A 15,041-nucleotide genomic window follows, 5' to 3' on the forward strand; every position below is an offset into this window, starting at 1 on the left:
GTTCTTTGTTGTATAGTGACACAGATTCCTTCGAAGAAATTATCTGTTTTTCCCCTCCTTTTTGATCTTTAATAAAAATGTGGGAGAATAATTCTGAGGACTTGGTACTGCCTTCAGCTCAAGAGTCTCTGCTCTGGCAGATGTTGGGTTCCCCTGGGAAAAAAGCTTCACAGGGCTCCATACACACTTGAGCCATTCTTTTTCTTTGGTTCCTGAGAGGCTGTTGTTCTAGAACTATTTATATAGTTGAGGTTGGCTGAAAAAGCAGTGAACTATAATAAAAACAGGCCAGGAGCTTCCGGTGATGCAAGACAGGTAAGGTAAAAAATAATGATTTACTCTTAAATTGAAGAGTTGTTCTAAAAGCAAATTTAATTGCACAATCATGGGTGTGCTTCATTTACCCTTTACATATTAATATCTAGTTTCCAAACTTCTATTTTATTTGCTAAGTAAAGATATTCAAAATAAATCTTGAACTATACAGGGTATGGCAAAAGTAGGTTTACAGTTGCTCATATGGAAGATAATACAATAATTAATAATAATACAAAAATAAACTGTTTCTCACATCCTCACAACTGTAAAGCTACTCTTGCTCCACCATATATATATATTAGATTTTCTTTTTGTCTTTTATTTATTTTCAAATGAGAAATTTTTTCCTGTGCTCAGTGGTTGTGAACTCCAAAATTGGGCGATATGTTTTTTTCTCCCATGCCATCATCTAGGCTTTATAACTATTAATTCTTTTAAATTCTCTGACCTGAGTAGGTGTTGAGGAGCACCTTCTGTATATGTCCTAACAGAGATGGGCTTTTCTGTGCAATCACCTCTTTGGTCACATTAAAATAAGCATAGGGAATATAATTACTAATATTGTAATAACTATATAAAATACCAGTAGGTACTAGACTTATCAGGGATCACTTTGTAAATTATAGAAATGTCTTAACCACTATGCTGTACGCATGAAACAACCATAACATTGAATGTCACTATAAGTGAAAAAAATAATAGTGATAGCATCTGCTGTTTTTTACTTTTGAGGGCTTTCTGCATTTTCATCTGTTGTGTTATTGTTCCGTTTTACACATCTCTAAGGGTACAATGTGCCACTATCATTGTTCTTATACCTCTGGCTGTAAACTGTTCTCAGGGTTAACAGTGGGACCAGTGAGCATGGCACAGCTTAGCTATATATTGCTAAATTTGGCAACCCCCCCAAACTCTGGAGTCTAAATTTGTTGGATGGAAGGTCATAGAGAAGAAAAGATGTTTGGAGAATGAATGGGATATTAACTAAGAAGAAGATTATTGCCTGGTTTAAAAATAGTTAACAGCCAGATGAGGGTGACTTATAACTTCTGCTTACTCTAAGGAGACAGATGCAAAGTGTGTCTGGGTTTAGAACCTTTTTTCTGTCACTCTTAGAGCTCTCATTCCTTGGAGAAAAAGTCTAGAATATGTGCAATTAAAATTATTGATCAGTGCATGCCAATTAGTGTGGTGTAGTGGGCAGTCAAGTGAAATTTAGAAAACAATCTTCCATTCTCTTCTTTCTACGATGTCACTGCCATTTTAATGTATTTCATAAATAGTTCTGGACAAATGAATTTTAAATCATGCCGATAAAGTTAAGGTTAGAGTTTTCCTCTAACCTTATTTAACATACAATTTTCTCTTTATTTGAAAGGTTCAGAATGCATCTTATCTATGCATCCTCTGACTCATACAAGTGTAATAAATGACCCTATCTAATGGGTCATAAAACTGCTTATTCATTTAACTTCACTACATTAATCACATGGAATAAGTGATTTATGGTAGAAGAACCAAGAGGATCAGAGACAGATTCCTCCAAGTTTTGACTTCTCGCAAATTCTAAAACAACTCTTTCCTTAACACATATTTAAGATTTATGGACAAAAAAAGAAAGACATTAACCTTTTTTGCAGAAGGCTGAACCTCTATATATTCTATTTGTAATCTTTAAAGTATTAATAAGCATTGACTAGATATTGTTGTACTCATAAATATATTTGCCTGATAATGCAGTATCTCTACTTTATGTGGTCTTATTCGCTATGTTTGATCCCACAGACTATCTTGCTTAGTCTTATCAGCTTTATCGGAGCTGTTTTTATTGACCCATTATCTCTGACTTTCACTAAGCTACAATACTTTTGTAAGACATAATTAATGGGGTTGTCTGTATCTCTTGAACAATAAGACTAAAAGCATTTTAATCTATAACATTGAAAATTGAGATGGTTCTAACAAAATGTCTTCTGAACGCGGATGACTAAACTCTCATGAATGATATGCCTTCCAGAAGTCATCTAGTAATTCTTGTGACATATTATTTTATTCTATCTAGCTAGAATCATTCTAACATTTTTAAATATCTTTTCCCATAAACACCCTTCCAGAAGACTTAATGATATCCAAAATTGGCCTACCATTTTTCCTTTTTCTACTTCCTCAATGTGATTCAAGTTGCTTCTTTGAAAATATCTATTGCTCCCTCTCCCATTCTTTGATGATTTCACACTTATAAAATAGAGAAACATTCTGCTCTGACATTTCCTCATAATTCATTGTTATAGCCACTGTTGACTGTGATATTAGCCATTTTCCCTTTTTTGAAGTGTAATGACTCATATTTGTATGGATGTCATGTAGAATTAGTCATTATGGGTATATAATACAATTATAACATTTTCTTATTATACTACTCTTGTTGGTGACTCAAATAGTTTTGGCATTAAGCCATGTTAACAAATTTTACCAATCTGTCCTGCAGCTAGAGTACCTCTCTCAATCTGTAGTCATCAGTGTCATGTCACTTTTTTCCCTTGCAATTTTTTTATCTTTTCTTTCTGACAGGTGGGTTCTCAGTGTCAGGAACTGCAGGGGCCTATACTTAGCTGACTGCCACAGGATTTCACACCTCCCTTTTAAAGGAAAGTATTAATCATGTGTTCCTATTTCTCATTGTTTAAACTCATTTTATTATCCTTTATTTCACATTGTCTTGGGTAAGATGAAATATATATCTAAAATTATAAGAGAGGCAATAAAGATAGTGTTTGAGACAATTGGTTCTCAAAACATACCGCTCAGTTCTGAAACCCAGAACAACCACTTCAAGCTGTGATGATCTTGTCAAGTTGTATAACCTCTCTACCTCAGTGTTCTCAGTGGTTGAATGGAAATATTTATAGCAACTTCAGAATATAATTTTGACACTCTTTTTTAAAAATTCCATATGAGTGACTTAATTCCACTGGAGCTAATTTATTGAGAGCTTGAAAAGTTAAAACTTGGAATTAAAATAAAGTGTTAGCACCAGTGTTTAATTGGAATCCAGAGGGGTAAACTAAAAAGAATTTGACCATTAAGATGTCACCCTTTGAAGATGTCACCCTTCATTAGCTGTAAAATTGTACATAAATTATTCACTCTGTTAGTCTCTTTATCTTCTTATATGTTTTTGGTATTTATTTTCCCAAAGGCAACTTTGAAGATCAGTGAGAAAAGGATTTTTTAATTACTTTATTACTTTATTGTTGTTCAATTACAGTTGTCTCCCACCAATACCCCCCACCCCAGCCAATCCCACCTCCCTCCCTTGCTTCCACCCTTTCAGGAACAACTATAGAGAAAGGGGTTTTAAGCACTAAGCCTAGAGCATAGAATGTGACGACCACCCAGTACATAAACATAATTCCATATCAAAGCAAGCATCAGACCTTTGGGAAATAATAATGTCTTTATGTATTATCCTAAGGGATAACTAATAACAATTACTGTACCTGAATGTTATTTAAGTCTTGTAATTTGGGAAAAGATCTCAGATCCCAGAGGACCACTGATTCTCCTGATTCCTGCACCCTTTAACCCAGTGTGATTAGAAGTTGTATAACTCAGCCTTGGTTCACTAAGCACACTTCTTAGCAACTACTCTTTATAGAAACGGGCTCACTGGATGACTCTCAGCTTTCAATTTGGGTGAGTTGATATAGATGCAAGACAGAAAAAAAAGAGGAAAGGGTTACATTCAAGCATCTGCATTTAAACAATTATGAGATATTCAAAAGATAATGTGCACCTCTTTGGAAACCCTTAGTAATGTTAAGAATGAGTATTGTAAACAGACAATATAGTAAGAAGGTGAAATGGACCCTTTCTCCCATAGCTGATATGAATGCAGCTACCTGTCGATTAGCTAAAATATAGGGAGCATAAAGTCACAGATGTTATAAATTAGAATTAAAATAATATTAACACTGTTTGATAAAGACAGGTTTTGGTGTCAGAGAAAGCTGTGAGCAAAGAACACATTTATTTCCACTAGCATTAACCTGATTAAGCAACACTTGCGGGAGGAAGAAAATTTAGGAGTAAGGTGAAAAACTGGCTGTTTATTAAAGCAATCAATTGGAGAAAGCCAAACCATGGCCAACCATTTCTCTCCGTTTGCCTTTTCAAAAGCTCCTGACCATTACCTTCTCTTAGTCACATTCACTGTTGTTAACTATTTGAGGCAGTCTATCTTCAAACTAGTTAATCTACACATGTAAGACAGGGTCGAAAGTATAGAAAGATTTCAAGGGTAAAATTGCGTATCACATAAAAAGTTCTCCTGAATGACTTTTCGAACAGATTATTGACATCTCTCTCTACCACTTCCACACTCAGACCTGGATTTCTGTCCTGAAGAAAGACTAATAATTCTGAAAATAATCAGGGTGTGTTGTAGTAAGTAAAACTGAGTGTTTCGCTCATATTTAAAATATAAGCTTATATAAATATATCTGTTCATATGTGAACGCACTCATTTGAACACTGATGTAGTGTGCCTGTAGGAGCTTTTATATAACATTAGAAAAATGAAAAGTCCTTGTGTGCTTGGATCTCTGGATAGCAGGGTCCTGCAGAAGTAGGGCCTGCTTGAGTGTGGTTGATAGGGTAATAATATGGGTGTAATCATTTATAGTTTTAATTTGAACATTTCATCTAAAATGTCAGATCATGTGATTCAGTGTGATACTGTTGTTACAGAATTACATGCTTATGATTTTGGAAGAAAAGATTTTGTATTTAAAAAGGGGTGTTATTTCTGCCTGACCTTGCATTTTGCCATAATGTATGTATGGCAACATACAAGAAAATGTCAACTGTACAAAAATGTGATAGTTTACTTCTTCAGCACATGTGAATACAGATATCTAAGTCTTCTCTGAATGAATATCTTAATTTTAAAAGGTTTGGGGAGCCAGCAGAGAAATGTGAGTAGCTTTATGTTTCTCTGGAAGTGGTGATATAGGTCACCGAGACCGTCAAGCCCTCAGATAAAGCAGTAATTGAGTTGAAACCTACTTTTGATTAGTTGCTCTGTTTCTCTATGCCTGGATTCCTGTCTTACAATCATAGCAGAGCAAAGCAGTAACACATCTACTAAGGAGAAGAAACTCTTTTATTTCACTATGGACTGAGATGGAAGGGACAGTACTCCTGTTAAGCATCTTCCAGTGTCAGTCTATGGGCTGGGTTATAGTAATTCCCAGCTATGCTACAGTTTCTAGAATAAGAATTTCACCTTATAAGAAACACAAGAGTCATATTAATTTATTTATGAATCTAATAATCCAAAATTTGATAAGGTCTATCACAAAAAATATAAGAAAGCATGTAAATATGCACAGAAAAATATCCTGCAAATTTTTGTCTGAATTAACTCAGCAAAGAGTCATAGAATAGAAATTTTTGACCTAGACACTACAACAAAGCTGTAGTTTGAAAAGGCAAATAAATAAAAGGGAGGGAGAGGAGGAAAACTGCAATCAGAAAAGTATGTGCAAAAGATACAACTTTACAAAGAAGCACGCGATATTTGGGGAATAGTTAGAAGTTTGGCATTGCCACATGGAGGCTTTAGAAAAAGTACCTGGTGAAAAGGCTGGGCACAATGGTTTATTTTGTTATTTAAAATACTAATCTGATCATGACATGCTTAACTGGTTTACCAGAGTCATATTACATAGGAAATAACGACCAAATCCCAATGCTTAATTTCTTAAATTGCTCTGTGATACTGTACTAACCTGTTAACATGTATTAACTAACTGAATCTTCCAACAACCTTTTGGTTTCCCCACTTCATAGTTAAGAAAACTGGGGAGAAAGATATAATCAGTATCTATAAGACAACTTAAAACTTATTGTGGAAATGTATTTATTTATCTATTTTTTATTTATTTGGAAATAAATGCATTTAATACAAGGATATAAGAAGAGCTTATGATAGGAATAAATATAATCAGATGGAAGGGGAAGAAACAGAAGTGATAGAATTACTCATGATAGCTGCTAATTTTCAAGACTTAGTGAACTTTATTTCCTCTCAGTCAAATATCGTAGCAATTTAAAGTATTGCATAAATGATAATTTTATAAAGCCCTGGTCAGACTGAGAATATTTCCAAGTAACACTGGGACTAATTCTAATTAAATGTGTAGTCAGCTTAAGGTACTTTACATTCCACCCTAAATAGTGGATAAGTGAGTCATATTCTAGTTTAAAGAAACACTTGATCAGACTTTACAAGTTACTACAAGGGAATAAACTGGGTTCAGTATTTATGATCTCATTAAGTTCAACAGATCCATTTCTAATTAAAAACAGTATACAAAGTATGTTAGAGGGATTAAAAACAATTTTGTAGAATGATAAAAATAATTCTATACTTGTTTCAAAGTTACATTTAAATTGCATCAGTGTAGAAATAGAGTAAATACCATTAGAATCAGCGGAAAATACTGAATATTGTTAAGGTATTAACAGTGATAAATTCTTGATAATGCAAAAAACACATGATAATAATCATTTTAAATATTACCTAAAACTATTATACAGATTATCAAGTTTAAGTGAAAAGGCTAGCCCTGACTGGGTAGATCAGTTGGCTAGAGCATCATCCTCATATGCCAAGGTTGGGGATTAGATTCCCGGTCAGGGCACATGTAAGTATCAACCAATGCTCAAATAAATGGACAACAAATCAATGTCTCTCTCTCTCTCTCTCTCTCTCTCTCTCTCTCTCTCTCCAAATCAACCAATAAAAATATTTAAAATAAAAATAAAAAGGCTAATTTTTAAGCATTTGTTTAAAATCATCTTGAAAATATGACTTTAAAAATTACAAAAACTATTAGGTTAAATGTGACTATGAATTTAACATCTGTGATAGAAAATATTGATTTTTGGCATAAAAGAAATAGTGTGAAATTTGTAGTCGTGCAGAATTGTGTTAAAATTCTTGCCTCTCAGCCATTCTTTGAGATGACATTGTATCATCTATAACACTCTGGGCTTTTATTTCTTAACTGGTAAAATTGAAAAGACAGCCCTGGCTGGTGTGGCTCAGTGGATTCATTGCAGGCCTGTGAACCAAAGGGTCACTGGTTCAATTCCCAGCCAGGGCACAGGCCTAGGTTGTGGGCCAGGTACCTGGATGAGGGTGTGCAAGAGGCAACTGATTTATTTCTCTAGCACACTGATACTTCTCTTCCTCTCTCCCTGCCTTTCCCTCTGTCTAAAAAATTAATTAATAAAAACAAAGGAAATTGGGCTAAATGAATTTTAAGATCCATTCCATTGATAATATCAGATATTTCTAATTTAGCCTTATGATTAAATCAGATTGTGGAGTCAAAATGTGATAATGAGTTTTATTGTACATATATGTTAAAGGTGTTGGGATTCTTTGTTTTATTTTGTTTTGTTTCTTAACAAATTTGTGATTCATGACTTGATTTACATTAAGTATTTTGTGTCTGGTTTTTACCTAGTGGTTTCTAAGTTTTGTTCACTATAAATCACAACCCTTTTATGTTTTCTAACATGATGTTTTGGGATCTTCCAGATGTGTTTTTCATTTGTTACCAGATCTGGTGTGATGATCTTGGTGGAAAACTTATGCCCCAGAAAGGAGGATTCCATTTACAAAAGACAGAGAGCAGCAGCACAATGGGTCCAGCCAATAAATCTCAAACATCCCCTAACACCTTCTTGCTGATGGGCATCCCGGGACTAGAGCACCTGCATGTCTGGATTGGGATTCCCTTCTGCTCCTTGTACATAGTGGCCGTGGTGGGGAATGTGACCATCCTGGCCGTGGTGAGGGCAGAGCGAAGCCTCCACGAGCCTATGTTCCTCTTTCTGTGCATGCTGTCGGTCACGGACCTGGTCCTCTCCACATCTACGCTGCCCCGCATGCTCTGTCTCTTCTGGCTTGGAGCCCGTGACATCGCCTTTGATGCCTGCTTGGCCCAAATGTTCTTCATCCACAGCTTTACTGCCATGGAATCAGGCTTCTTTTTGGCCATGGCTATTGACCGTTATGTGGCTATTTGTCATCCACTGCGCCATACCACCATTCTCACCCATGCTCACATTGCCAAAATGGGAGCTTCTGTTGTACTCCGGGGAGTAGTATTCTTTTCTCCACATCCCATCCTGCTCAAACAACTGCCCTACTGCAGGACCCGAATAATTGCCCACACCTATTGTGAGTTCATGGCTGTGGTGAAGCTCGCCTGTGTGGACACAGGAGCCACCAAGCGTTACAGCCTCAGTGTGGCCTCTGTCATTGGTTCCTGTGATGGCTTTTTCATTGCTGTCTCTTATGTTCTAATCCTCCGTGCAGTTTTTCACCTTCCATCACGGGAAGCAAGTCTTAAAGCTTTAGGCACATGTGGCTCTCATGTCTGTGTAATCCTTGTTTTCTACTCCACAGCTGTGTTTACCTTCCTCACTCACCGCTTTGGCCACAATGTGGCCCCCCAGATTCATATCTTTATTGCTAATATGTATCTTCTGGTCCCACCTTTTCTTAACCCCATTGTATATGGTGTCAGGACAAAGAAAATTAGAGACTATGTACTTAGTTTTCTGAAGGTAAAATTTTCCTGATTATGTTGAAATTGTTTGTAGAGACAGCATCAGAATGGGAAGAAAAGTGTGCAAACACTTTCTTTCTTTCTCATAACAGACATGATATTTTCTCCTGCTGAAATCAAACATTTTATCAGATTTCAATAAGGAAGCGTGACCACACATAATAGAAATTTCCCAACTCTAATGGAACTAATAGGCATATTGTATTTTGTGTGCACCTGAATTGTAGGGAGCTTACTTAGATCTTCGTGAATTTGAGAGGGATCCCCTTCTGCTCCCTGCTATTACTGATCTTCTGTGGTATAAATGGAGGTAGTAGTATAATTTCCAATAGAGAATGATTCAAAAGTGAAGATACTCGTAAGAACCTCAAAATATTCCAAAGGAAGTATATACGGTTGAAAAATTAATGATTACTCAATATTATATAGAAAAGTCAATATAACAAGGTTCATGTCCTCTGAATACAACAAATACTTGTGTGTTATTTTCTCAGGAATTGACACATAAAAAGTTGTTAAAACAGTAATGTAGAACAGTTCAATATTGCAATAACCCAGATTCGAGTCCACAGATTACTGTATTAAAGTTTGTGAATTGCCCTTCTACTGTTTCTTTTGTTATTATAAATCCCTTGCACTCTCTGTTCTATTTGCAAAGACTCCAACATTGAGTCAAATAATAAGTCTCTTTATATCTTCACAGTTTTCCTTAGACTGTTTCTCTCTGTCTAGACACCTTCTTACCTACAAAGAACTTAGTTATTCTTCAAGGTACAGTATCTGCTCAAGCTCCATCACCTTATCAGAAAGTTTATTTCCTCAGGTAAAACTAACTAAAACCTGCCCTTACCATCATGAGAAAGAAATGTCATTATATATTGTAGTTAACTCTTAATAGCCTTTTATCAATTAAATTATTATTAGAGGTTAAGTGCACTGGCTGTAGAGTCAGCATTCCTGGATTCATCACTTATCTCTACCACTTACTATCTATGTATATTCAGACCTTTTCTGGGCCTTGTTTTCATAATCAATAAAATGGGGATCATAAGATTTCCTTCCCTATAGAAGTTTCAGGATTAAATGAGTGATAGCATATAAAAAGACACTTAAATTAGTGTGATACATTAAGCCTTTAATAAATAAACATTACTTAACTATAGATTATCATAGTGAGTATAATTTTGTATATTTATTTTGTGAGACATATGTATGTACAATGTACTCACTCATACACACATATATCATCATCATAATCACCAGAGTGTTAGTCTGATTTTACAAATGAGAAATTTGGACTCGGATAGATTAAATAATTTCCTCAGTATCACATATTGATTAAATGGTGCAGCTTGGATTTAAATAAACACAAAGGCACTTAGTCCATGTATAAAAACTATCCTTTATTTACTTTTTAACACTGATACCTCTCAGTGTCCTATATGCATTTAATGAAAGCTTCTAAAGGAAGGAAGGAATAATAAGATGTTTGAATGTATGTGTCATATATTTTAGAACTCCTAATTATGTGATGGTTATAAATAAGAATAAAAACCATAAGGATAGGATTGGTGATCTTTTTGTAAGATAATGGAGAAAAATGACAATGACAGTAGGAGTAGGGACAGATCTCTCCTGGGCTAAAGAGAATCTGTGGGGAAATGGAAGCTTTAAGACTATTGGCATTATGTTAGATGTGTCCTGAAGATGCACTGCCCAATCTGGACCTTCTCACTGTATTTTCTTTTTATTCGGAGTACCATGAATTAGGAAATTTAATTGTAATATATTTATTGACAAGTATCAGGGTTGTTTCTATGTGAGGTTTGGAAACATGAACTAAGGAGTTAGCACTCACACGCTATCTCTCAATGGAAATGTTCACCAATAGTAACAAACACAAAACTAAATCTTCAAACACCATACCTTAAATTCTAGTCGAGATAAAGAAGATATGTAACTTATTTATATATTCATACAATAAAAATTTAATTATGGAGGAGGTAAAATGTGCCAGATTCTAAGGAGAAGGGAGCAAAACAGAAGTCTATGTCTCCGGGAGTTTATATTCTGATGGAAGTGACATAACCAAGTGATGCTCAAATGCATAATTACACTGGATAGTGAGTGTTGCCAAGTAATAATACAGATTTCTATAAGGGCACATAACATGGAATTTGACCTGGTCTAGGAGAATTAAGGGAAGCTTCCTTAAAAATGACATTTATTTCAGTGCTGAGTGGAAGTTAACTAGCTGAAGAAAGAAACAGAGGTCATGAAACTGGGTGGTGATGTCACTGGGAGAGAGAACAGGATGGGTGAACATGTGTGGGTCTTAAGATAGGAAGGGGTGCCATGCATTCCAAGAACTGAAGGAGATCCATTTCATGGGCTGAAATACAGAGGTGGAAATGAGTTGCTGAGCAAGCCTAGGATAGTAGCATGCAGGGGTGTATAGTGCATGCTAAGGATTCTTAATTTTATCCTAAAACAATGAGAAAGAGAGTGTAAGTTTTATGCACAAGAGTGACATAATCAGGTTTGTATTTTAAAAGGATCATTGCAGGCTTCCAGTCCAAGATGGCAGCACAGGAAGACCCTGAGCTCACCTCTTCCCAGGAACATAATGAATTTACACTTACAGACAGAACAATATCCTCTGAAGAAAAACTGAGGGCTGAAGGAACAGCTTCTGTACAACAAATGAGAGAGAGAGAGAGGAGAGAGAAAAACAGGTCTCCATGCAGCATTTTCCAGCTCTAGCTTCCAGTTGCCCAACTTACACCCACCCTAGCACAGCTCCTGCTGAGGTATAGCTTGTCCCCAGAACTTTCTGCAGAGTACACCTGCTTCAGCTGTAGCCCCAGGGTCTTACCCCCAGGAATCTACAGCTCTAACCCACTCCAGCTTCAGCTCTAAGTCTGGTGGGGCTTGCTCCTGGGACTACCTGAGGCTGATCCCATTTAAGCTACAACTCCAACTGACCTTCCAAGGTGGTCCTAGTGCAGGTTGCCTCCATGTGGCCCATGCACCCTCCATCTCCAGCTAGCCTGCCAAATACACCTAGCACAAAGAGTCTGGAAGAAGGCACCTCATACATAAGGTCATTCCTTCGAGACCAGAAGAGATTGCTGTTTCACCTATTTCATAGAAACAAATACATAAAGACAGCCAAGTGAGAAGACAGATTAATATGTTCCAAATGAAAGACCAAGATAAACCCCCAGAAAAAGAACTAAATGAAACAGAGACAAGCAATCCATCAAATAAAGAGTTAAAACACTGGTTATAACAATGCTCAATGATCTCAGTGAGAACTTCAACAAACAGATAGAAAATATAAACAAGAGATAGAAAGTATTTAAAAAGTCAGAAAGTAATACAATAACTGAAATGAAGAATATATTAGTGGGAATCAACAGCAGATTAGATGAAGCAGAGGACCCAATCAGTGATTTGGAAGACAAGGTAGCACAAAACACCGACTAAGAGCAGCAAAAAAGAAATAGGAATTTAAAAAATGAGAACAGTTTAAGCAACCTCTGGGACAACATCAAACATACCAACATTGAATTATAGAGGTCCCAGAAGGAGAAGAGAGAGAGAAAGGGACAGAAAACCAATTGAAAGAAATAATGGCTGAAAATTTTCCCAACCTGGTGAAGGAGGCAGACATTCAGATCCAAGAAGTTCAGGGAGTCCCGAAGAAGATGTATCCAAAAAACCCTAAACCCAGACGCATTATGATTAGAATGCCAATAGTTAAATCAACAAGAATTCTTCAAAACTTCCAAACTGGAAACAGAAACAAATAAACTGAATTGCATAACAAATGGGTAACAATCATATTAAAGAAAAGTGGGAAAGAAAGAATCCAAGTAACTTTTAGCTATAGGAGTTTCACTCCACTCAGCTGAAGATAAAAACGCCAAAAAAACTGCAAAGAAAACTTAAATGTGACTTAATAGGTTAGTTATTTATTACAAAGGGGAAAAATAGTGATTCTAAAGTAGAGAAACTTGGAGGCTATGTCCAGGTTTTGGTGATTAAAGTTCACATCACCAATGTGGGAACAAGTCACAATAGCCTGCTACCAGAGAGGATCAATAAGAAAGAACATATGGAGGGAACTGGATTTGAACAATAAAAAAAGTAAGAAGAAAAAAAGAAAGAACATAGTGTCAATTCTAGGGTATTTCTGCCACCTATGCATAACCTGAACCTAATGAAGTAACAGACAAATTCAAATAAAGGTACATTCTACAAACTAACTGGCCCCATCTCTTCAAAATGTTGAAGTTGAGAGGACAAGGAATGGCTAAGATTGATCCAAATGAAGGAAAGCTGAAGAAACATGACAACTAAAATGCAAAAGGTGACTTCGGATTGGTTCCTGGACATGAAAGATTCTTACTACACGGGATAGTTAAGACAATGAGTGACATCTGAATTTCTTTTCTAAATAATGTGACTGCAATGAGGAAAGTAGGTTGAGACAAGGAATGAAAGGAATGGGAAAAAAACCCTTTTAGGAGGTTATAAAATTTTTCTAAGACAATATGATAATGACTTGATCCAGACTGCAGTCATAATGGAAGAATCAAATCGATCTGAGTACCCTGAATATATTGTAGTTTAGGCTGTGGAATATGGCTAATTGAAGACTTTGACAAGCTCACGGGTTGTGTGACTGCAATATTATTTTAGGCCTAGAGTCTAGAGTAGATGATTGATGAAGAACCTGTGTGTATATGGTATGCATTTATTTATATAAAATATTTGGAGACCTACAATTTTCCAGGCCCTGGAGAAATAACAGTCAACAAACAGAGCCCCAATCACTACCTTCAGAATGTTTATATTTGACCACTTTCCCCAACAAAGTTCCTTAAGAATTTCTCAACAGTTTTTCTCCTTCTTTTACATTTACTCACGAGTAAGCTTCTGACTTCTGCCAAGTCTTTCTGAAACTCAGTCTCTCTTAAACTTGATATTGTGCAATATATTTTCTAAAGCTTCTCCATCTATTCTACTTTAATCTCACATCTCTGTTTCTTTTATATATTTTATAAAACAGTGGCCTTAATTTAGTCAATTAAAATTTACTGAGTGAATACATTTTTCCAGCTTTTTGTGGATCCTAATCACATCTAGGAAATCAAGACTCTTCATTTCTGTTTAAGTTTTGCTGCTGGAGCCCTCAAGGTCATGGGAAATTAAAATGTTTTAAACTATTGATTTTGGAGCAAGCTGTAGCAATTTGTATACGATTACAGCTGTAAACAGCTCTGCCTTACTTTACTCCAAGTGCTCTTGAATTTCATTCTAAGTGATCCCCCAGTCCTTACGCTTCTTCCTAGAGTTCCTAAACCACAGACTTAAACTCCCTCAACACACCAACAATTAGTTTCACAGTGCTCCTAAACATCCAATTATTTTAAATTTTAATTAAATTCATAGAGGTAACATTGTTTAGTATCCTTATATATATAAAGGACACATGGACAAAATCAAAGAGGGGTAGGATCAAGGGTGGGAAGTGGGGATGGCTGGGGTGGGGAAGAGAGGTGGGAGAAAAATGGAGACAACTGTACCTGAACAACAATAAAAAAAATGTGAAAAAATATATAAATAAATATTATGCTAAGTGAAAAAAATAACCTTATATAAGTTTCAGGTGTACAACTGTATAATACATCTGTATAGTCCATTGTGTGCTCACTACCCAAAGTCTACTCTCTTTCTGTCCCTTCAACCACACCTGCTATCCTCAATGACTACCTCTAGCCTTTATTCCCCACAATATCCAAGCTAAGTAAAGCACTTTGCCTAACAGAGAGGCCACTAGAGACCCAGGGGGTGGAGGGGTGGGGAGCAGGACAAACCAGCATAAATCTGCTTCCAGCTCAGGCACTCCATCTTAATCTGGACATCAACAGAACTTTTCCACACCTCAAGTGGACACCTGCTTTGCTGGTCCTGGGACTCACAACCATCCACAACCATCTACAGGTACTATTCCAGGAAGAGAAAGAAAAAGAGAGAGGGAAAAGAGTAGAAAATCCTGGGATGCAA

The 15,041-nt window shown here is 36.1% G+C and overlaps 1 protein-coding gene across 1 annotated transcript; it reads left to right on the forward strand.

The window, feature by feature from the left end:
* The first annotated feature begins 7,942 nt into the window (after nt 1–7,942).
* LOC112315829 (olfactory receptor 52M1) lies at nt 7,943–10,019 on the forward strand. The gene has a single exon (XM_024572531.3). It carries the CDS (start codon nt 7,984–7,986, stop codon nt 8,977–8,979), a length of 996 nt encoding a protein of 331 aa, XP_024428299.3. The 5' UTR covers nt 7,943–7,983; the 3' UTR covers nt 8,980–10,019.
* The last annotated feature ends 5,022 nt before the right edge of the window (nt 10,020–15,041 follow it).

The sequence above is a fragment of the Desmodus rotundus genome, chromosome 5 (genome assembly GCF_022682495.2).
Source record: "Desmodus rotundus isolate HL8 chromosome 5, HLdesRot8A.1, whole genome shotgun sequence".
Classification (NCBI taxonomy): Eukaryota; Metazoa; Chordata; class Mammalia; order Chiroptera; family Phyllostomidae; genus Desmodus; species Desmodus rotundus.

Bases quoted from the DNA above. Each gene is read 5' to 3' on its own strand.
- LOC112315829 (XM_024572531.3), top strand. From the start codon at position 7,984: ATGCCCCAGAAAGGAGGATTCCATTTACAAAAGACAGAGAGCAGCAGC.